The 24,631-nt window shown below is 48.0% G+C and overlaps 1 protein-coding gene across 2 annotated transcripts; it reads right to left on the bottom strand.

Annotated features, from left to right (window-relative positions):
* Nucleotides 1-1,657: 1,657 nt before the first annotated feature.
* Nucleotides 1,658-24,275, bottom strand: LOC119374504 (kelch domain-containing protein 2). Of its 2 annotated transcripts, none has more exons than XM_037644631.2 (10): nucleotides 24,057-24,275; nucleotides 23,263-23,333; nucleotides 15,278-15,499; nucleotides 14,272-14,365; nucleotides 11,423-11,491; nucleotides 10,279-10,418; nucleotides 9,138-9,250; nucleotides 8,182-8,342; nucleotides 3,915-3,961; nucleotides 1,658-1,905 (listed from the first exon to the last, which is right to left on the bottom strand). In XM_037644631.2, the coding sequence occupies exons 1-10, from the start codon at nucleotides 24,150-24,152 to the stop codon at nucleotides 1,773-1,775; spliced, it is 1,146 nt and encodes a 381-aa protein (XP_037500559.1). In that variant the 5' UTR covers nucleotides 24,153-24,275; the 3' UTR covers nucleotides 1,658-1,772. The 2 variants fall into 2 exon arrangements, with proteins under 2 accessions (XP_037500559.1, XP_037500558.1); XM_037644630.2 differs by having other exon boundaries at nucleotides 24,003-24,260.
* Nucleotides 24,276-24,631: the final 356 nt, after the last annotated feature.

Raw genomic sequence — 24,631 nt, forward strand, 5'->3', positions numbered from 1 at the left:
GCCGATGAATCGCCGTCGCACTTTCTCGCTACCGATAGGCCTAGACGTCACGAGCCTCTGCGGAGAGCGCGTTTTTGCTGTCGAGCCGACTTGCAGAACAGAAGCTGCGTCGGCACCGTGCATGGCATCGTGGCTTACTCGGAACGCACGCGCGAGCGCCATTTATTCAGCGGAATAATTCTTGGTCCATGATTGCGACTTTATTAGCAGCCCCAAGATCGAGCTGCACATGTTCTGACGCGCCGGCGGTGCGATTGCCGGTGATAGACGCCCCCAAACCCGTGACTTTGGCGCAGTTTGGCGCAAATTTCGTCGATATTATCAGGATGGCGCAGTAAATACAATTTGGCGCACTTTGGCGCAGTTGGCGCAGGAGTGGAATCACTGCTGTTCTTAACAAAGTTCAACCGTAACGGAGCTTGAAAGGCAGCTTTGCCGCAGTACGAGAGTGTAATGAGGTGAAGCATATTGAAAATCTGAAGCGGTCACTTAATCGGACGTTGACTGTATTTGTTTTTGGGAAGTTCGAATATTAAAATTCCAGTGCGAATCGAATAGCAAACACTATTCGAAAATTCAAATACTCGCACACCCGTAGATTACACATTCGAACTCGTGTAGTGAAATGTGAGCCAGTTTATCACAACAGCAGTGATACGCAGCAGCAGTATCACAAGAAGACAGTGATACGACAGCACAGGCACGTAGCCAGGGCGGGGGGGGGGGGGGGGGGGGGGGGCTAGGTGCCCGGGCCCCCCCGAAATTTTGGTGAAGTAGGTGTTTGTACCAAAAATTAATAATAAAAATGTGTTTTTTCCGGAAAATCGGGTTTTCAGCAAGTGCCCCCCCCCCCCCCCCCCCCCCCCGAAAAAAATTCCTGGCTACGGGCCTGCGACGGCGTGATTATGCCAACATGCATTTGATGTGAATTGGCAACATGTCGATTTTTGGGCTGTAGATTGGTACGGGGTGTGTGCGAGCAAGAAGAATAGAAAATGTCATCTGTGATGCAAGTGTTTAATAGTCTAAACCCAGTTACTACTATATCAAAATCAAATTATCACTTGCAGTTACTATATCAAAATCAGATTATCACTTGCAAAATCAAATTATCACAGTTGCAACACTTCCTTGGAAATTGCATACAAAGACATAAAAACACGGCATGTGAATATCAAAATGTTAACCCTCACTTTGAGTATACAGACCACTCTGACAATACTGGTAGTACAGTGGCGGCAGCATACGGTGTGATGCACTTAACGTGAAGCAGCAAACCTTGTGTTACATGCATCACACAGACGCGAGCCAACCACTGCCGAGCAGTTCGTCATCACAGATGCTATATTGGCCACTTTGTTGTATTTTCTTCGGTGTATATCCCGTTGCCCTACATCAACGAGTAACCCGCTGCGATGGTCTAGTCGTTATGGTGCCCAAATGCTGACCCTAAGGTTGCGGGATCGAATCCCGGCTGCAGCGGCCGCATTTCGATGGAGATGAAATGCTAGAGGTCAGCGTACCTCATAATCGTATCGTAGTTCTGGGACATATAATTCCCATAATTATTATTACATCAACACATACAAAATGTAAACACACAGTTCTGGAAGGGTTAGCCGACACCGCTCTTGGTCATGACGACGACACAACCAGCTGTCTCGATGGAAATTTTTATTTACTCTGGTTATATATAAATCGAAGCGTTCCGTCAATTTTATGTACAGGAGTTAATATTGCATCGTCGTTTCGCGGGAGGCGAGCGTCGTCGTTCACGATCCGTCGAGCCTCGAGCCCTGCGTGTTCCCGTGCATGAGGTACAGCGTGTCCCGGACCGACGGAGGCAGCATCGGCCACTGGGGCTGGAGGAGGTGTCTGAGCCGCAGAGCCCGTTCCAGGCAGATCCTGTTGGCAGCAGGAAAGAAAAGCTCGTTTCTCATGCTGAAGGCACTTGCCAAATGCCAGCTTGGTACTCGAGTACAGCTGAACCTTGTTGGGGCGTTTTGGATAATGCTTGCAGCCCTATCGTCACTGTTGGCGTTTTTCACTGTTCGATGCGGAGCGGCCGAACACCCGCAACGAGCGCTCAGATTTCCCAAATTAAAATCTGCCAGTGGAAAGCGAAACTGCTTCGCGAGGGAATATACAGGAAGTCCGCAAACACGTGCCACAAACTGGTACCGGAAGTGAGCTGCAAGGCAGCAGAGAACGCAGCCGTTTTTCGAAGCGACGCAAGACACGGCGATAGGGATGGGCGAATATTCGGGCGTTTCGAATATTCGAACGAATATTACAGTATTCGAAATGAACGAATATATGTATACATTTGACTACACATGACCTACTGTAAAGGTGGTTTCACTGCAGCGTCTGGTTGTTGTGCCCTGAAACAACCCTTCCAGGGGAAATCTGCACTGCCGCGAAGCCACACTTCAAGGTTAAATGTACATATTTTTTAAAGTTTAAAAGCGTGTTATATGGGCTTATATGCGCTAAGAATAGTAATTTTTAAATTGTAACATCCACTTCTAACTTGCACCCTACTGCTATTCAAATCTTGACACTATTCAAGGCTGCTTCCACTTCATTTGAGACCAAAAAAGTGAGATTCACTCATACCTAGTTCCAATCCTTTAAAATATTGTGCAAGGGTCATGACAAAAATGCTCATTTTTCTTCATAATATGCGGTAAATACTATTCGAACTATTCGATTCGAAATTATTCGACCAAATCACTATTCGCTTCGGATTCGCTTCGAACCTCAAATTCACTATTCGCCCATCCCTACACGGCGATGTACACGGGCAATGCGTGCTACTTCCACCCAAATCTGTGCCTCGGCGTCGGAGCAAATGGAAGCGATCTGGCCCAGAGCGAGTTGATCTGAAACGACCAGTGAAAAGCGCAAAACCACCCTGAATCAACCAGTGAAATTAGGATTGGTCGCCGCGGAGCAGGAAAACCTGCTCCGGATCGACCAGTGAGACACCATAAGAATGGACAGATGTCGGACCAGAGCAGGACGTGCCCAGAATGCCTGTGGGCTAAGCATACAGTGCTATTGGTTTTATCGAGTGTGCTACGATGTTAAGACAAGCGCAAGGCATGTTCACTGCAGACTGTGGCGCTGCAAGCGTGAGCTTGTTGGTTCCCCACGGTAGGATAGGTTGAAATACGCTGGCATGCTCCCGCATTGGCTACAGAAAGAGGTTTTCTTTCTTTTGAGACTTGCGTCATTCTAGAAGGTCTGATTGAAGTAGGCTTGTGTGAATATCACATTTTTGGTTCGAAGCGACTTCAAATACCAGGATTTGAATATTGGTAGGGTGCAAGTTATAGCTTGTAAAAAGCATTGTTTTAAAATTTGCCATGCTTAGCCAATATAAGCCCATTCAACACACTAAGATTAAGCTCAGCAAAGTGTCTAATTACAACAGCACATATGTAAACTGATAAGGACGAAGAGGCACACAAAGTAGGCAAATGCACTGCTGAGTTTCAACACATTATTTTGCATGTGCACAGTTATTTATACTGAACCCCTGATGAAAAAGAAAAAAATCGTGCCTGCATACTGATTCTTTTCGTGTCACTATCACCCTGGCAGTCTTTTCTAGGCAGGGCAGTATGTTTGCACCCACTATTGCGACTGGGGGTTTGCACCAATCGAGTTTGATCACCACATCATCGCAGGCTCTATTGCCTGGGGTATCATTCTTGGCTCAAGGAACGCAACTGCTGCAACTAGCATGGCTTGCCACCACCAAATTTTACCAGCTTCTCCGACGAACTGTGAGAGCCAAGTGTAGATTTGCAGCACCAAGTTAACAAACCATTCCAGGATTGGACAGCACGCCAAGATACACGCACGCTCCTAACACTGTGTTGGTTGCTCAACCAATGTGGACTCACCGATAGAGGCTTCTTGGCGAAAAGGAAAGGGTAATGACCGTGTCCTCCTGTGATAAAGGAAAGCACGTGAAACACCATGCATCACAGTTTCCACAGCAGCGAGATCATTGAAGAAATCTAACAGCTCGCTACTGGCAGCTTTGCAGTATGCTCAAATGAGGAACAGGAAAATTCTGGTTAGCCATTCCGTGGACTGACAACTGGACAGAATGTGTCTCAAGACACTGATGCAAGTGGAAACATTGTGAATTATAGTGACAGAATCGAACATTCTTTTCGCAATGTGAATATGATTTATACTGTTCTTAAATTGCGCTTGAAAGTCACAAAAGCCGGTAAGTTGAATGGCTTGGTGGGCAAACCTTGGTACTGAGCGAATAAGTCATTTGAATTGCTGTACGTAGCTACTGTTAAGGCACACCACAACTGGTGCTTAAAATTATGGTCTGTATATTATTAGGCATCCCCGCTTTATTCTATGCTTGTCACAAAGTAAAAGAAGTTGACGCTACAAAAAAATCCAGCAAGCTCCACTTTGCGAACGCTGTCAAAACAGTGAAGCTTATGCCCGTCCTTCATCAGGCTATATCGTACTTCCATGTTTTTCAAGGGTTTTTCAAGTGTTCCGTTCGTTGGCACTTAGCTTTGGCCTCTCTTGCGCGAACATCGCGGTTGGCTCGGCGACGACATGCCCCGATGCTCATGTCGGGCGGCTTCTTCATTGGGAGATTGAGAAATGTTCGCCATCTTGAAAGTGCGAACTCCTGAACACTGACACGCTATTTTGCACTCCACTGCGCCTCACTGTCACCCCAGCTTGACGCATTTCTCGAAGGTTCACCCCTCGACATCCTCCGCCCTCTTGCAGCCCTCCCCTTCCCACCGAGCCTCAATCTTGCCACACTGCGTGCCCACGTGATCACTGCTACCACGACCCCGGACACGAAAGCCTCAACTAAGAACAGCTTTGCTGTTGTAATGGCTCTGCTTTCATGGCAACTAGTGGAACCATGTCGCACAAACACGAAGCGCCATTGCGCTCACCCACCAATCTTTGCAGCATGTGTTGCATGTACAGTTCCGTCGGAGCTGCAGATTGAAAAATTCTGATAATAAGAGTTCCATGGTGTTTTTCACGTTGCCACTCTCACCGGTAAGTTTTATTTTGCACTAAAGAGAATGGTTACCATCAAGATTGGCTGTCAGTACCTTTAAACGGCAAAGAGTGACTAACACTCTCACGGTTAATCCTGTGTTTTCTCATGTACAGTCGAACCCACTTATAACGATCCCACATATAACGATCTATCGATTATAACGACCATATTTGTGTGCACTTACGATCTTCCTATGCTAACCATTGAAGCTGCGTCCAGATATAGCGAACATTTTTCAAAGCCTCCTACTTTTACAATGAACACTTCAGACACGGTCGCGGTAAAAATAAGGCGCATACGAAGCGAAAAAAAAAAGAGTTAAAACATGTTTTCTAAAGCGTGACAGGAGCGCGTGCTCGCGCGTGCCCCGCTGCAGTTTACTCGCAACTAAGAGTCAGATCGGCGAGCACCGCACGCAGATTTCGGACGCTGCGAGCGAGGTCGCTCACTTTCCAGCCTTTTTTTAAGTGGTAGAATGGCAGTGAGGGGAAAAAAAATAGTAGGCAGCATGAAGCCTTGCGGTCAGCTTTCGCACGGTAACCTTTCCTGACGCCGTTCTTTGCAGCTACGACCGCCTGCGATGAACAAAACAATGCCGTGGAACGCAAGAAGGCATAAATGCAAGAAGTGATAACCGCGATAACTTTCCATCGCAAAAAGGTTCACTGCGTCCCTAAACTCGTCGACGCCACAATGTGCCGCAAAAGGTTGTCCGTCTTTTCGGTAACGGCAGAGACCGGTCGATCGGTGATTACGACTCCCGCGCGACTGCGGCGATGCCTTCGCGGATAAGCATCAGAAATGAACGAAGGCGAGGTGGCGGCCGTCGAAGAACGTGCCATTATGCTTTATAGCCGACAACCTTATCATAGTCATCTGTAGATATCTGCTCGGCTGCGCGTGTGGCGTACGCCGTACACTGCGGATTGACGGCGGTACGAGCGTGCCATGCTGCCGTTCGCAAGTTCGCCGCCACCGCGGCGTGCGAGACCGCTTTAAAGTGCGCGTCGCTTTGTAGAAACGAAAGTAGCTCGCTGTTGTTAATACAATATTAATGAGAACTAACAGACAATAATGCCAAGGTCAGCTGCCAGCTCGTAATAAGTTCACGTGCTACGTGACGCCAACAGGCAGAAAAAGAGTGTTCCACACTCGCCGTCATGGCTACTGGCGGCGCTGACTGACGCTCCCACGTTTAAATGCACACATACACCCTATAAAGTGGACGGCAGGATGGCCGCCGCGGTAGCTCAGTTGGTAGAGCATCGAACGCGTTATTCGAAGGTCGCAGGTTCGGTCCCTGCCCGCGGCAAGCTATCTTTTCGTCCACTTTTCTTTCTTCACAATTACCTTACATTTATTACTAAAAACATCCCCTATACTTTCCTTGGCATTATTGTCTGTTAGTTCTCATTAATATTGTGTATAACAAAGAAAACGAGCCCTTGAAATTAACACTTCTTTCCTTCATTCATAGCGAGGGTCTCGTTCTGGCAGACTTGATGCTTTCAGGTGGTATGCGAGGGATTATTGGTCAGCTGCCAGCTCGTAATAAGTTCACGTGCTACGTGACGCCAACAGGCAGAAAAAGAGTGTTCCACACTCGCCGTCATGGCTACTGGCGGCGCTGACTGACGCTCCCACGTTTAAATGCACACATACACCCTATAAAGTGGACGGCAGGATGGCCGCCGCGGTAGCTCAGTTGGTAGAGCATCGAACGCGTTATTCGAAGGTCGCAGGTTCGGTCCCTGCCCGCGGCAAGCTATCTTTTCGTCCACTTTTCTTTCTTCACAATTACCTTACATTTATTACTAAAAACATCCCCTATACTTCCCTTGGCATTATTGTCTGTTAGTTCTCATTAATATTGTGTATAACAAAGAAAACGAGCCCTTGAAATTAACACTTCTTTCCTTCGCTGTTGTTAAGCGGCGCGGGCACCGAGAAACGTCGATGCACTGACAGCGAGCGTATACAGCGTGTTTGACTAGGTGACAACTAAGTGCGCCGCGCATCGTCGTGCAGGGCCGCGAGAGCATCGCAGAGACGTAGAGTGTGCGTTGCTCGGAAAAGTGCTTGTTTTCGCCGCGTTGAACGAAGAGGCTAGTCACCGCACTCGCCCGTGCACGGTTTGGAGTGAAGCAAGCACGAAGAACGTACAAACGTGCGCATAAGGCATACAGCAAGCGGCCTGGCAGTGACTTCGCGACCCGAGGAGGCGAAGCGCTGCACGCAACTAGCCAGGGATGATCGGCTCCACGTCGCGGTACCGCGCTTCGGTGAAACGGTGTCAGCTCATTGAAAAGCCGGTTAATTCACTCGTGAGCATGCAGCGGGCGTCGCTTCACGACGCGAAAAGGCTTAGCTTGTCACCGAAGGGGTTGTTAGCACTTTAATAAAAGTGCACAAAGAACAAAAAACGGCTTGGCCGCTAAGCGCACCTTTTTAAGGAAGAGTCCATATACAACGAACTACTGATATAAAGGCTTAGCTAAATAAAAGGCTTAGCTTGTCACCGAAGGGGTTGTTAGCACTTTAATAAAAGTGCACAAAGAACAAAAAACGGCTTGGCCGCTAAGTGCACCTTTTTAAGGAAGAGTCCATATACAACGAACTACTGATATAACGACCACTTTTCGCGACACTTTCGAGTTCATTATAAATGGGTTCGACTGTATAACCCGCATCCTCAACAACAATTGATCACCATGTACTGCCACGAGGCTAGCTTCCTTGCATAGCTGTGAAGCCACTTTTACAAACCACAATTTGCGTTTTTGTCTCAACTCGAGCTCAAAATTTTCAAAATTTTTTGTGCAGGTTATACGCGAGAAAATATGAGGTACTATATGCACAAATGACTCATTATAAGTCTCCTAACACTCTGTCCTTTGAAACAACCAGCAATTAATAACCAAACACTCAGCACTTTTACAAAAAAATGCCACGTGACCACCGTCGATCACACTTTTCCTTTTAAATAAAAATAAACGAAGGAGTTGTCGCCATTTTCACTTGTGGCACCACCACCACAGATGCTAGTGATGGCCAGAGAGCAGCAGACCAAGCGTAGCATTCAGTAAAAAAAAAAACCATTGTCGACTCACTGCTTGGACGCCATCACGCTGAAAGATGTTCCCCGCACAGCCACCAAACACGATGACCTCCTCCTCGCAGCTGAGGCAGGCCGAGTGCCAGAGCCGTGGGGGGAGCTGCACCTCCACGCGCACCCAGGTCAGGGCAGGAACCACAAACAGCCAGCAGTCAGCTGCAACGACAAGAAATATTTCGTTCCAAGGTCAGCAGCTCTTTGACAGAGCAGCTGCAACATGCTGCCAACGTACTGTCAATGTTCACTGCAACATCCCATCAACATTCGCTGGTGACCACAAGCAGTTCTGTGAGTGTCTAACTTATTTGCCATCATCAGGCGACACAGCCAAAGCGGATGCTTGAAAGAAAGAAAGATTTTGACAGAGCAAACCTGCTTTCAGAACTGTATCTATGTGTCTTTCTGTGTGTTCCGTCTTTTTTGCGCTGTCAAAACCTTTCTTAAGCAGAGACAGCCTAAATTTGAGTACATCAGCCACTTTAAGCCTACGGGCTCTCCAATCGACAACCAATCTTAAAAAGAGCGGCAATGTGTCATTCAATCCTTGTCATATGCATGCGATTTATTTATTAAGAATGCCGTTAGCTACTCAGAAACTGGGCCAGTCTGGTTCCAGATGAGAGCCTTCGCTTCACGGGTGCCACTCTGTTGGTTCATGGGAAGCTCTTGAGGCAAGATTGGGGGCTCTCCCATAAATCTGAGTAGTAGTGTGCCTGACACAAAAGCCAAACGACGTCTGCACATTGCACAGTAGTGTCAATGCCATTTCTTTGGTGTCCCTACTTCAAAGCTCTCTTTTGGCTACTTGTCGAAATCTTCACTCTCTTGTGTCCTCGGATGCTCACCTTCCCCGCACAGTTCTAGCATCCGACATTTGGCCTCTGCCACAGAGACGTCTCAACTTGCACCACCACATTCACCAGAGGTAACAGCACGTGTGCACAAACTTACACAGTGGTTCTTCCGTCTGGCTGAACCCTCCGTAGAGGACGATGCGAAACGGGGGAAGGGCCGTGAAGCTGTGCCACGACCGACCGCGGGGCTTTTCGCCTATGGTCCTCAACCTGCAACAAAGATGTCAACAGTGGCTCATAAATAAAGGCAGTGCATGACGGTATTAGTGCATCACAGCCCTTTATGTCGCATCAGTAGTACGAGTCAAGCCTGATTGTCTTATACAGCAGAACCCTGGTTATACTTTGCGAACTGTCACTGCGCTATATGCAATGAGCTCATACATGAATGATTTACGTGATGTGGACTGCCACAAGGCCATCCAAGTGCTTGAAAAGGCTCTGGTTCCGTCAGAGGTGCGAAAGAAACACCAGACTTCCATCAAGGACTTCTCTAAGCCTTAAACCAATGAATAAATTATTCTGAGGTAGAGCTGCGTGCAATGCACATGCTTTATAATTTAGCACCACTATTTCCCAATTTTAATCACATGTTTGCGTTTCCCGTCTACCGTGTGTTTCTTTTCACGGTCCCGTGGAAGACGTATCACTGACGTCCTACTGGATGAACGAAAGAAGGGGAATTTTAAGGGCTTCTTTTTCTTTGTTGACACAACATTAATGGGAACTAACGGAGAATCAAACTACAGTATATCACGGGGTACAGCGTACACTTTGCAAACACCGGAAAGTTGGCTTTCCTGCAAGAATGTTTTCCCATGAAACCTCTCGTTCCCAGACTGCTTTTCTCACTCTGTGTTCACCACTCCACATTCCAGTGAAGGTGTGGGAGCAGCACAAAGGCTTTTGAAAACACACTGCAGGAATGTCACGCCTCACTGCACGTTCCCTTGTATAAAGAGAGAAAGGGGCAAACGAAAGAAAGGAAATACAGGGATTAGTGGTGAATGGAAAAAAATAGCTAGTCTGTGGTCGAGGCTGTTCGTGTGGAAAACATACCTGCTCACACATGCACAGTGACAATTCTGCAAGCTGTCAAAGGGGTTTTCCTGTACCAGCGTCAGCAGTGTTCATCATGTTTTGCTGAACAATGCAAATTTGAGTTGCTTGCTTACTCGAGCGACACCATTTTTTTTAAGCGAATAAGATGATAGGCCAAGGTTGTGGTGCCCACTCACGCGCCAGTCCAATGCATAGTGTCGAGGTCCAGACGATGGATGTCGTTAAGCCTGCTCTGCTGGTGCCGGCCGCCAAAGACGAATGCCTGGTGGTCAATCCGCGTGGCCGCGTGAGCCGCTCGTGCCACGGGTGCAGTGCCCTGGAAATTGGTCAAAGCTCTTGTCCCAACAAAGAAACACACTCATTCAGATGTGCAGGCACATTTCCCATCCAAAATTTCAGTGGTGTCAGATCCTATGTGACGCTCTAACATGAAATCAGAGTTGCTCCCTCCGCACCTCTCATTTCTGTTTTAAACTGTGGCAGCGACTGCACAGACACTTCGTGGCAATCCCAGCAACTCGTTGAATAGCGAGGCTGCCTACTGAGTGTGCTCCAACATGTCAATGACCATACGTCACGATTATAGCACTGCCCAGCAGAGCTAACGAGTGAAGCAGCATATCTTGGCAAGTCTACTGAGAAGCTATGGCTTGACTCTGACCACTGGCTTCAGTTCAATATAATTCAGTTAATGCAAACTGTCACATTTCAATCAGCCATAATGAACTAGCAGACAAGTTCCAAGCAGAACAATGTCTACTGCTATTGCGCTCGTGGAGCAGACAATAAGGGTTTCTGCTACCAAGCGGCACTCTGCTTTTAACCACTGACAACACATGCGTGGTTCAAAGAGTGTTTTTCATCAGTGGTGCACTGCAGCTCTCTTTGTATGCTGGAAATAACATAAAGTTGGCAGTTTCACTTTTATGATTCTTTCGTTGGGTCACTGCAACATTATTTCTGTCAGCATGTGGCTGAGGCTGCTTAACTGTTTCTTGATGAAAGGAAATGGCATTAAGCTCATCTACGTTTAAAAAGTGTTGCAGGGTTGCTGATCGGGCGAGTTGGTCATCCATGAACGTAGTGTGTATTAGCGCGGTTGCAGGGCTCCTTTAAATTAAAAAAGTTCCACGTTTTATTCTCCTATTGTGCAGTCGACAACCAAGGAGATGTGATGGCATCAATGCTTTTGGAAGTCTAAAAGGTAAGAAACTCTAGGTGAGACATCCAAGGAAATATGGACTGAGTGCAACCCCGTCACTTTGATCTGATTAACCATTCTTGCAATGTCCCTTTAAGGAATAGAGTTCAGTCACAAACCTTGTACATGGGCCAACTCCACGAGTTGGTCTGGGTGTCGAACACCACCAACTGGTTGGTCCATCCTCTCTGTATGAAACGAAAAACATAAAAGAGCCACTGTTCAGAACAACACAGCAGCCTGCTGTCAGGGTGGGTGACCTATGAGGAAAACCGAGACAGCCAATATTAAGCTAGTAGTACTTATAAGAGGAAACCAGCGAAAAAAAACTAAGATAGCAGAGGAGAACAACCAGGCAGGATACTAAGTGCTGTCTGGTTGTTCCCCTTTGCTGCCTTCTTTCGCTGGTTTCCTCTTCCAAATAGTATGAACAAACTCGCCCAGCAAGCTGCATTATTGTACTTTTAAAAGGGTTACTCACAAAGCTTGGGTGCAGCAAACAAACAACCGTGACACGCAGATCGCTTGGCGTCAATCACATATTCAACTCTTAAAACATCATCACGAGGTGAAAGCGTTTGAAATTTAAAAACAAAAGGCAGCGTACCCTGTGTGGGAACCACACTCCTAGACAGAATGATGGGCAACACGCATGCCTACACTGTGGGCACTCCTTGGAACTTTCACGGCCAGCTCGGAGTTACGAGCATGCATCCAGACCGGCCGTTGTCCTAATATGCGTCTTCAGTTCTTCGTCAACTACAGAGCACGCAATGACACTACTGCAATATCGCTGAGAAGCAAAATATATAGAGAACAATAAGAAAAGCTGCCGGGCCACGCCTGGACAACACGATGTGCTCCTCCTGGCACCTCAGGGAACGCAATGGAGCAACAAAGCATAGGAGGAGGCACGTCGCTTGGGGACACCAGCCAAAGCCAAAGCATTGGAGGAGCAAAGAAGCTTGCCTCGTGAAAGCATGGTAACAGGGCAGTTCAATTTCCTCCAACGTGAAAAATAGCAAACTGATTTCAAAAATTCCTTTGGTAAGACGCTCCAAAGACAGCACCTTAGAACTTACAGCAAGTAGCCAAAAGTTGCGATGGGGCCTTAAGGCAGTGCATTAAACGAGATCCCCATTTTACAGCGGAGCCGTGTATGGCACATTATTTATTCATTTATTTATTTAGAAAAAACCTTACAGGCCCTGTCGGGCATTGAGTAAGGGGGGCATTGTTACAATAACAGGTGAAATACAACGGAAACAGCTCGAAAATACAATAAAAGAAAACACACATTATTTATTTAGAGAAAACACACATTATTTATTTAGCACACACCTCCTGGATTTCTTCGTGTCACTGTCTGTATGCGAAAGGCCCTCTAGGGAGCAGTGGGAAAACTTGATTTTAATGCATCAGTTCTTCCACCGCTCTAGGCATTAAAATGATAAAAACCCCGGTGTTCTCTAGAGAGCAGTGGACGAACGAATGCCTTAAGTGATAAAAACAAGCCAGTACATGTTTCGCCCCGTCAGTCGAGTCGAGGCACTTGCATTGGCACTGTCGTCCGTAGCAAGTATGGACCCAACGTTCGTGGTGAGAACGCCCGAGGAGCAGCGTGCTTATGAAGAACGGTGACGAGAGTGCGCCCGTCGGCTCCACTGGTCACCCACTTTCGTAGAGAGGAGCTTTGCGCGCAGCAGCACCGTTGAGGCATCCACCAAAGCCAGGCTAGCAATTGAGAAAGCGCGGGGCCCAATTAAGCCTTGGTAGGTTTGCCTATATTTTTGACACGACATAAAAACCAGCGGTGGCATATTGATATAAACTACAAAGAAATAGTATAAAACAAATTTCATCAAAATCAAGCCAGTAGTTTACTGAAAAAAGTGTGACATATATGTCCCACTGACTCCAGAGAGTGTTCTAAAAAAGTGGGGAAACACTGTCCCACTGTCTTGTGAAGGCACCATCTCACGATTGCATCAACGGGCATTTTGGATGAAACGGCCAAAGCTAGTGGCACAGGGTGTCGATTCTGAAGTTGTGCTGAGGAAAATTGTGCGGACCTCATTTCCAGCAGTAGAACACCACCTGCACGTTTGACAGCCGTCATAGCACTGTGGTCTGTTCCTGTACATATTGTACAGGACTGAAAAGGACGGGCTGAAAAGGACAACGAAGAAGACAAGAAAGAGGACGACGTTGACAGACTCTGCAAGCTGGGCGTCATCTTGCCAGCCACCGAGTTTATTCTCTGTATATATACTGTAAATATATTCTCCCCGTAACATCTTTGGTGGAAGTGCGGGGTATTCACTCCACGCAAGACGAAGCTTCGCAGCGGGCGCCTAGTTGCCTCTTCAATGGCGACGGAAGTCAACAACGCCGGCCCTTCAGCGGCTACTGTGCCTTCTCCAACCGGCCCGTCAACCCTCGTCTTGGAGCCCCCGAGAGACCCAGGTACCTTTTCGGGCACCGATAGCGTTGACGTAGAAGACTGGCTAAAGACATACGAGCGTGTGGGCGTACGTTGGGCTATGTTGGGCGTTATGCATATTCGAAAAATATTCGATTCGCACTCACACTTCATTATTCGAATTCACTTCGCACCCAAAATTTTGCTATTCGCACAGCTCTACTTATTACAGGTGTTCAGCTGTACATTTATGGAGGTTAAAATGCTTGTTTAAAGATATGCACTGCTCGTACAGCAGGGACCTTATTTTCGCTTTATAATGACGAAACTTTATATAATAAGCTTCGCTGCAACACATTGCAGCACCACAATGCAGCATGCTGCATTGTGATGAAACTGCTGAGGGAAAGAACCGTCGTGGCAGGAAACATACTGCCTGGGGCACATATAATTTGGTACGTCGAGTTATCTTGCCATCCCCTCCAGATTTCACATATCGAGGTTGAACAGCCCCAGTTGGACGTTACGTGGAAGTAAAATGCTCACCCAAGGTGCTTGCATGTCATGGAGAAAGGCAAAGTCTGGTGGCCGCTGCACTCCTGCACGCGGCGAGATGCCGAACCCACCGAACACGTAAAAGCTGCACAAGTTAAAAGAGACAACAATAGCGGTTTTTCAATCATTCCTGTCTGCATCTGACGTGAGGACTGAAACACAACACAGCAATCCCTAAGAGTGTTATCAAATGAACAAAAGAAGGAGAGTGGATCAAGGGGCCCGTTTCTTGTTAGACACAACAGTATTGTTACAAAGTACTGCCAGCAAACGGATAATTCAAGTGGGGTAGTTTTTAATTAGGTGTCCTAATTGTGAGATAAGGGGAAAAAGAAGCAAAGGAACCGGAAAGGACAAAGCACACTGCTGATGGGGATTGAACCCACAACCTTCACATTACACGAAGGTCAGCTGCCAGCTCGTGAAAGATCAGGCACTGCACGACACTGTCTGGCAAAAAGTAACGTTTTCCATTTGCCATCTTGGCCATGAGTGGCACTGGCTAACACTCCCAGGGTTACTCCTAGAGAAACAACCAATGAAGAAGATTGGAGCAATGGCTGACACTGTAGATCAGTTGGTAAAGCATCATGTGTGCAATGCTAAGTTTGTGAGTTCAACCACCACCGGCAGCGAGTTGCTTTTTCATCCCCATCGATTCATTTTCACCCTATCTCATAATAAATATTACACCGACTAAAAACTACAATAAACATCCCCTACACTCTCATGGCTTCATAAAGACTACATGAGAAAGCCACAGCTAAATCCTTTTCAGTTCCAAACAGAACAGAGAGTGCTGTTCAAGCAACAAAAGCTGTTGGTTAATCTTCTCTCAGTCTCATCTCGCACACACTAGAAGGCCACTTTTCATCACATCAACAGTGTGAGATGCCCAACAGCTGCTCTTTCTGTAGTGCAGCAGTCGTTCTGCATGTTCTGGGAACACCATCTGAAGGCAAATAAAAAGAAACTGAAGGTTGCCACAGCGTCTCACCAGTCTCGATACGTCCAGCCTGCCATCTTGTCACAGGGGATTGGAAGATCTCCCTGCGCGTCCACCAGCTCCCATGTGAGCGTGGTCAGGTCGAGTCTGTACAGGTGGTTCGAGTTGCGGTCGGTGAGGAACCCACCAAACAGGTACATTGCATCCCCCAGCACTTGGGCCACCGCACCCGACGTGCCCGGTGGGATGTCTCCAGTCAGGTTGCGCGGCGTCCTGTGATCGGTGTCGCGTTAAAGGGGTGCTGACATCAATTCTCGAAGCCGAGTTTACTGTGCCATACAAACAGCCTGATCATAGATATGGCTCTGAGCAAGTGTGAAACTCAGTAAATGCTGAAATTTTATTCAGACATTAAAGTTAATTTTTGCATGGCACACCCACTGACACTGAAGTGACGTCAGGCTACAGTATAATTCTGGTGACTTCACATACCAGTATGGCTAGTTGTGATGACGTCAGACACCAAAACATACAAAATCGCCGCTTGTGCATCACCGACGAGCCACGGAGTGGAGTGGCCGTGGAAACATCACGATATCTTACATGAGCACGTGACGAGAGGCTGATACTATGTCGTGACATCAGGGTACAGTAGGAACCGAAACTAGCTACTAAAAACATGTAATTAATTTTTCAGGGCACATTCCCGCTTACCAGCACATTTCTAAGCTCTTGAGGGCCTGACCTTTCATTTGACGCAAAGAAACTACAACGCAAAGAAACTACAATTGAAAGCTTTTGCATCTGTACACCTTTCAGAGACATGGCAGAAGTGGAAATGTTTTCACTGGACTCCAAGTATGCACGAAGGCATGTATTATACAATGTAATCACTAGCACCACCATTACACAACCAATACTTATCAGAAGAGCTCGTGCTGGAGCTAGTCGGAACAACTTAGTGAAATAAGTTGCACTGCGAAGAAGGAGACAGCAACATCACGCACGAAGCGTATCTACCAACTAATTTAATCAAAACGAAAAACACAAAAGGAGGTGGGCATTGCGACCAAATGACGCATGAGCAAGCGTAGATGCAAACGCTCAAACCCGTGCAATTTTTTTTTCTGTTAGTGCGTAACCTGCACACAAGTGCCCTATCAAAGTGCTAGATCAAACATGTATGGTGCTCAAAATTATCTGTGTTCACCGAGGAATGCCACCTGCCTGTTTGTAAGCACAATAACTCATGCATGCGTCAAACTTCCTTAGCAGCATACTGAAGGCTTCTACAATTGTTCTTTTAATTTAATCCCCACTATATGCCAAAATTATTGTGTCGTAGAGCTGCAATTGAGGGCAATCTTGCTCAACATTGCTCTGGCTGCAAGTGTAGGCCAAACTTCAGTGACACGACCATTTTGGTAAACAGAATGAATAAAATTTAAATAATTGTATAAGCTTACAGTACGCTGTCGGGGAAGTTTGGTGCACGTGTGGGCTCTCCGTCTGTTATGCTTACAGACAGGCAGGTGGCATTCCTGAGTAAACACAGATAATTTTGAGTGCTGCGCATGCTTGATCTAGCACTCTGATATGGCACTTACGTAGAGGTAGCGTGCTAACAGAAACAATGCACGGGCTTGGATCAGTGTTTGCATCCATGCATGCTCATGTGCTCATTGCCCCAATGCCCATCCCCCTTTTATCTTTTTAGTTTACATTAAATCATTTGCTAGATGCGCTTCGTACATGATGTTCTCATCTCCCATCTTATTGTGAACTTTGCAGCACTGCTTATTCCACCAATACAACTCCACGCCCAAGCGAACATACGGCCATTAACGACGTTTAGTCGAGCCCTCATACTAGGATGATCACTGAACTGCGCTATGCCGGCAACTTGGATTGTGTTATTACCAATGAGACTTGTACACATTACAGAAAATAAGTAGCCAACTACAATTACTTCCTTTAAAATGTAATTGATTACAGTCGGCCCAGAAAAGTAACTGAGCAATTACAAAAGTGTAACAGATTACTTTTGCGTTACTTTCCTTCAAAATTGTATTGCCATAACACAATAACACAAGTTGCTCAAACTACAACGAACTAAAGCAACTTGCATGGTAGAGAGAAGCTGGGAGGCTCGCTGTCGCTTCTATGATACAGCGTACTTTGTTAACTTTCAACAGGAGCTGTTTTTCAAAGTTGTCATCGGTGTTAATTAAATTAAATTCTTAGGTTTTATGTGCCAAGCCCAAATCATGAGGCATGTAGTAGTGGGGCACTCCAAATTGACTGCGACCTCTTCGGATTCATTACAGTGCCCCTGTACGTGGACGTTTTTGTGTTTCGCCTCAATACGGTCCTCGTGGCCGGGAATCGAATTCGCATCCTCGGGCACAGCAGCGCGACGCCATATGGCAGCCAGGCCGCCTGGGCGGGCTATTGCAAACAAGCTCCATTTTTGCTTCGCCTGCTTGTACTGCGAACGTCTTTCCTTCAAGGAATAAAAGTGGGCTTTTCATGGAAAACGAGCAAAAGTTCAGGCACCCTCGCCCTATCGGTGAAATGGGGAAGGCGAAGCTCAGTGTGCCTGGCTGTACCACTTTCCTTTCTATCGCATTACGCAATGCGCCCTGGTGAAGTTGTCAGGGACGAGCGAGAAGGCAGGAGGCTGAGTTACGTGGACACAGGTTTATTCCAAAACCGCGTTCTAGCCTAGGAGCCAAGCCACGCGCCACACGCACCTCGAGCACACGCTGTCACCAGCTTCGCCTGGCTTGTTCTAAATGGCAGCATCTACAACATCTCCCAATGCAATCAAGCGGAGTTCGCTGCAGCAGGCGGCTTCACGCACCTGCCACTTCTGGTATGCCCGTGGGAAGTGTCCTGGCAACGCGGGTGAGTCTCTATAGCACAATCACTGGTACTGGCGCTATCTGCGTTGTTGTGACTTCGGGAATATGAAACTAGCTGCGTCCGGTTTCTGCGTACAGCACCAGTGTCGGTGTTGACCCAATAAGATCGAGGCTCATCGGCTGGGGCTTGTACTGTCCCTTTGTTCTTGAGGTCTGTCACCCACACGGCATCTCCATAAAGAAGTTCTGGCAAGTCGCGGACTCCGTGACGTCTGTCGAAGTCTTTCCTTTGACGTTTTCTGTATCTTTCCTCAAAATTCCGAAGGCTGTCTTGATCTGGCAATTGGGGTGTCAGCTTGGTGGGACAAAGAGGAAGCCTGGATCTCAGCCGACGACCCATGAGCAGTTCGGCAGGGCTATATCCATTCTTCAAAGGAGTCGACCTGTAAGCTAGAAGAGTCAGGTAAGGGTCCTTGGTCTTCGTCATGGATGTCTTGATGATTTTCACTGCACCCTCTGCAAGCCCATTACTTTGAGGATAGTGAGGGCTAGATGTAATGTGGTTGAAACCATAGTCTTGGGCGAAGAGTGAAAACTCAGTCGACGAAAACTGCGGGCCATTGTCGGAAACCACTTCCTCGGGAATTCCGTGGCGTGCAAAAATTGACTTGCAGTGGTTGACTACGGCTGCGGAAGTGAGCTTCTCAAGTCGAACTAGTTCGGGGTATCTTGAATAATAGTCTGTAGCTATCAACCACCACTGGTTCTTGAGGTGAAACAAATCCATCGCAATGCGTTGCCAAGGCCTCTCAGGGAATTCGGAGCTTATTAGTGGCATTTTCCTGTTGACTCTTGTTTCGGTGCATTGCTGACATCGCTTCACCAGGGACGAGATGTCAGATCCTATGGTGGGCCACCAGACACAGTCTCTGGCTCGAGCAAATGTCTTTGTTATGCCAAAGTGTCCTTCGTGCAAGAGTCGTAGAATTTCTTTTCGGCATGAGTCGGAGACGACAACTCGCGAGGCGTAGAGGAGTAAATCATCCTCGACAGTGAGCTGGTGTCGGTGGTCGTAGAAGGGTTTTAGGTTAAGTCCTAAGTCTCTCCTGGAGGGCCATTCCTTCTCGCACAGCAGACGAAGTTGTGTGCAAATAGGGTCTGCTTGTTGGGATGCCTTTAACCATTGTAAGCAATGTTGCTTTATCGGAATAGAGGTTGTCATAGAGCACAGGAAAGCTTCAATGCTTTCTTCGAGCTCGCTGTCTCCCGTCTCTCGCAGAGGCGCTCTCGAAAGTGCATCTGCGGCTAGAAGTTCTTTGCCTGGAACGTATGCAACCTCGTATCGATATCGCATCATTCTCATCTTTAGCCGCTGCAATCTAGGCGTCAAGTCTCTTCGAAGTGAAGATTGGAACCAACGGCTTGTGATCCGTTTCTAGCTTGAAGAGCTTGCCAACAAGGTAATCGCTGAATTTATCGCATGCCCAGACCAGAGCAAGAGCTTCTTTTTCAATCTGAGCATAGCGCTTCTCGGTTTCTGAGAGCAACCTCGAGGCATAAGCGATGACAGAAAACTTGCCATTCGCTTGCTTCTGTCGGATTAATGCTCCCAGTCCGAGGGATGATGCATCGGCGGTGACGACTGTTTCTTTTGATGGGTCGTAGACTTTAAGGACAGGACGAGATGAGAGCACCGACTCCCACCTGTTGAATGCCTGCTCTTGTGGAGCACCCCAGGCAAATTCTTGCTTTTTTGACAACAGGAGTGTGAGTGGCTGCAGAATATCAGAGAGATTGGGAACGAATCTCGCAAGGTATGTTGCCATTCCGAGAACTCTCTGCAGCTCGGTCCTGTTTTTGGGACTCTCCATTTTCAGTATGGCTTCAACCTTCTTTTCGTCGGGTCTTATTCCGTCTTCATCGAGCCAGTGTCCAAGGAATGTAAGGCGTTGAACAATAAACACGCACTTGCTGTCGTTCAGTGTCACTCCAGCCTTTGCAAGTGCCTGCAGCACGTTTCGGAGTGTCTCATTGTGCTCATGGCTGTTGGAACCCCAGATGAGGATGTCGTCCATGTGACAGACAACTCGACTGATGCCTTGTAAAATGTACGCCATCTGCTTCTGGAAGTGTTCAGGAGCTGACGCTATGCCAAATGGTAGTCGGTTGAAGTAGAAGCGCCCAAAAGGTGAGATGAAGGTGGTGAGTTTCCTTGATTCTTCACAAAGTGGAATTTGCCAAAATCCAGAGTTGGCATCGAGTTTGGAGAACACCTTAGCTCCATGAAGAAGTCTGAGAGTATGCTCCACGGAAGGAATAGGATGCCATTCTCTGAGAACGTAGCGGTTCAGCTCTGTAAAGTCGACGCATATTCTCACGTCTCCGGAGGGTTTTGGGACGACTATTATTGGCGCACACCACTCAGTCGGGTCATCAACAGGTGATATGACACCGAGTTTCTTCATCCTTTGAAGTTCCAGCTTTGTCTTCTCGTACAATGGAATTGGGATGCGCCTCGGGGAGCTGAGTGCGAAAGGTTTTGCTCCTGGTTGAAGCTGAATCCTGTGTTCTTTGAGCAGCCTGCCGAGTCCTTGGAACACCGCTAGAAATTCTTCTTTTGGGTTCACTTTGTCGGCAACGGCGTTTACGAAGGTCAGCATCTGTAGCTTTTTGATGGCTGGCTTGCCTAGCAACGGAGTGCAGATCTGATCTAGGACGTATATCTCCTGAGTAGTCGCGTGGTTGCGGTAGACGAGCTGGAGTTGTGCCACTCCTGCTGCTGGAAGAAGCTTTCCATCTGGGCCATGCAGCTGACGAGGAGGAGCTGATAGAAGCGATAGAAGCGGGAGGACGGTTTCGTCGGCACCAGTGTCAATTTTGAAGTCTACTGGCTGGCCTTGAACCAAGACTGTTGCTTCCCAGTTTCCCGCATCCGTCGTCTTGACTGTTCCGAGAAATCCTGCTTCTAAAGTTCCGTGCTCGGTTTCGACACAATCGAGGCGTCGCGACATGCATACGGAGGCATAGTGACCTTTCTTCCGGCAATTCCTGCAGACTTCCGAGCGTGCTGGGCAGAGAGTGCGAGAGTGACGCTCTTGACCACACCAACGGCACGGTTTCTGCTCTCTGTTTTTACCGGAGGGTGAAGATGGCTTGCTTGCCCCGCGTAGATAACTGCCGCTTTTGTCTTGCATTGAAGCACGTCGACTGGTCTGCGCACCGGATGCAACTTTGTTCAAAGATGGCACTTCCTGGTGGAGCTCCGCTTGTTGCTGACGGACACTCTCGATCTGGCGGACGGAATCGAGAGCCTTTTGTAGTGTGAGCTCTGCGTCGAGCTGTAACCTGGCGGATAGCTGCTTGTCTTTTATCCCAACCACGAGGCGGTCGCGCACGAACTCCTCTCGAAGAGCACCGAACTCGCAATCTTTCGAAAGTGTGTGAAGCGCAGTGATGAAATCTTCGGCCGACTCACCATCTTGTTGCAGTCTGGTGTTGAATCTGGCTCGTTCGAAGATTACGTTGCGTCGCGGAATAAAATACTTGTCGAACTGCTCCACGACGGCGTCGAATTTCTTGGAGTTCTCTTCAGATAAAGCGAAGGTGGCGTAGATTTCCTCGGCTTGCTCACCCATGATGCAGAGTAGAGCGTCTACTTGATGTTGTTCGGGCTTCACGGACAAGCCTGAAGAGGTTCGGAAACGTTCAAAACGCTGTTTCCACTTCGGCCACTCGTTCGGCGACGAAAAGTTGAAGGCGTCCGGCGGTTGAATAACGAATGACGCCATGACCAGTGCTTTCTTGCTTGCGGCGTCCTTCGCAAGGATGATGACTAGAAGCCGATGTCCACTGGTAGCACCTGTTCTTCTGACAGCATGGTGAAGTCGTCAGGGACGAGCGAGAAGGCAGGAGGCTGAGTTACGTGGACACAGGTTTATTCCAAAACCGCGTTCTAGCCTAGGAGCCAAGCCACGCGCACCTCGAGCACACGCTGTCACCAGCTTCGCCTGCGTGCTTAGCACCCACGTGCTTAGCAGCGCAACACTTCACTTCTTGCAGGCAACAATGACGGTCATGCGCTCATATTCAGGCAAAGATGAAATGTGGCAACGTGATATGACAAGTGACCTCAATAAAAGATCAGATTGCCACACTGGCGACGGCTGATCATCGACAAGCCCACAATCGAGAGAGCATCAATTATTGGAAAACGGAGCATACAAATACACTCGCGACCCGCACACCTTCAAGGGCCTCGTTTGTGTATAGTCCTGCTCAATATGACTTGCAACACGGGAGCGCGTGGCCTCACCGAGTTCAAAGACTGCGCATGACTTCCACTAGCCCTTATTTACATAATTTAACGCTGTTCTCGCACTCGGGGATGATTCAAAATAAAAAAATACCATTTAGTTGCTGAAATGAAAGCAAGTTGAAGCCATGCGCAATCTTTGAACTCATGAGGCCACACGCTCCCATGTTGCAAGTCATATTGAGCGCGACTGTACACCAGCATTTCTGTACAATCGCAGGCGCCGGTTGTTTTTCTTTCGGTCACTCCTACAACGTTGAAGAAGCTTGAAGTAGTAGCCGTTCGCCACGCTTTCCGGCACTACGCAAGAGCCTTGCCGTGAAGCAAACGTCTTGTCTCGCGCAGTTTCGGATTTCGACGAGACGCGCAGCCTCCGTTTCGCTAACGCCGTCGTCTTTCGAGTGCAAAAGCGCACAGCCTGCGAGAATCTCTTGACGTTTTCATTGTGATCGAGGCGATAAAGAAGGGGCTCATGCGAGCACGTCAAAGCGAAAGGGCGCCGGTTGGCACGCCGCCGGAACCAAGCACATGGAAAGAACACGGCCGACTCGCAGATGCGGTTTTGTTTCCCGAGACGACGGCCCGGGCCAAGAATAGCCGACAGCCAGAGATGGCCGCGTTTTCGTAACTGCCCCTCTTTGCTTGTTGCCGGCAGCGTTGCAACACGCCCGACTGCTGGTGTCACCGGCAATCCCTACACCACCTAAAGTCGTGTGTGCTTCGTGTCGCTTCATGCGAGTTAGCACACGTAGAAAAAAAAAAGGAAAGAAAATAAAACGTCTTACGCACAAGACTGCGACATGCATGCGAGTGCCTCATACGCCACGCTTACTGTTACACAGCTAGAAAACGTTTCTTACCATTTCTCGAGGAAAGTATCGTAAAACCAGAGCTCATTGCCAGGCAGGTATATAGTCGTTCGCTCCGTCTCCTGCGATGATCGCATTGGGAACAGATGTCACAGAGCGCTCACATTCCGCGGAAAAGATTTGTTTACACCACGCGCATTCGCCAACTCGCCACAAACGCAACGTTGCTGAACGTTTCGCAAGCCGCGGATAAGCAAAAGTTAAGGCGCGCTCACCGGCCGTTACGTGATATCAGCTAAACCACGATGCACACAATTAACACGCACCATGCATTAGCCGATCGCACGGTATGTACAGTCGTGCTCAAAACGAATTGCAACACGGCAGCTGTGGTTCAAGGGGCCACAAGTCTGAACGGTGGCAAACGTTACGTTGTTCTACCAGTAACTGCGACAGTGTTTACTTGCTACGTCGGCGCCACTTCGCAGTGTTGGCGCCATTGAGCACGGACAACATGTTGCAACTCGTATTGGGCGCGACTGTACAACACCATGACCGACCATCACAAAAAGCTGCACTACACACTTTCGATTCCACGAAGACGGTTGACGCCAAGTCTTGAACACGCAGTGCTGTTAAAAGCGGCTTCGTTTACGTACGCTGTCAGCTGTGTCCACATCGCTGCATCTCCAAAGCGCAGCGATGCCGCAGTATCAGAAGCAAAAACATGCGCGCACAGCGATGTGCTATTAATATGCACGCATCATATATCGAAACGAATGAACACGAACCGCCTGCCGCGGGAATCGCCGGCGTCGCAAATGGTCCTCCCGTGACGAACCTACCCGGTAGCCTCCCCAGACGAGCACGCCGTTCTTGTACGAAGTGGCGACGTGTCCGGTCCGCTGCAGCGGTTTGTTCGAGTCCTCCGCGTTGCTCATGATGCTCGTCGCGCGCTCGAAATGTGCGCGACGCTCGCATTTGAAGATCTCTTCTTCCGACACGCACCTCTAGCTCTACCTCCCGCAAAGCTCTTTCGCTCGATGGCTTCTGTCGGCTCGCCCAGGGCTTGACTCTGATCGACTAGTATCGGCTGCCAACCTCGTATACTACTATACTAAACAAAATACTAAGCTAAAAGCTCTCTGTAATGACCATTAAAATCATACCTAGGCAAGGATTACGACCATGCATGATTACGACATTCCAACTCACATTCTGATGTCAATTTTTTTTTCGTGCGAGTTCCCGGTTCCAACGTTCGCGAAGTCGTTATCAGTCGTTATCAAGCAAAACTGCGCGATGTTTTGGTGAATTTAGATTGTACGTTTTCACATATAGTACGTTTTTGACACGGTTTTTTTTAGAAATGTATGAACGAGGTTTTATTGCAGTCAAACTTAGTTAATTTCTTTAAAAT

The sequence above is a fragment of the Rhipicephalus sanguineus genome, chromosome 11 (assembly GCF_013339695.2).
Source record: "Rhipicephalus sanguineus isolate Rsan-2018 chromosome 11, BIME_Rsan_1.4, whole genome shotgun sequence".
NCBI lineage: Eukaryota > Metazoa > Arthropoda > Arachnida > Ixodida > Ixodidae > Rhipicephalus > Rhipicephalus sanguineus.

Bases quoted from the DNA above. Each gene is read 5' to 3' on its own strand.
- LOC119374504 (XM_037644630.2), bottom strand. From the start codon at position 24,152: ATGAGCAACGCGGAGGACTCGAACAAACCGCTGCAGCGGACCGGACAC. The intron at 15,500-23,262 runs GTAAGAAACGTT...CACCGATCACAG, and splicing joins GATACTTTCCTCGAGAAATG to GACGCCGCGCAACCTGACTG. The intron at 10,419-11,422 runs GTTTGTGACTGA...ACCAATTTCCAG, and splicing joins GGAGTTGGCCCATGTACAAG to GGCACTGCACCCGTGGCACG.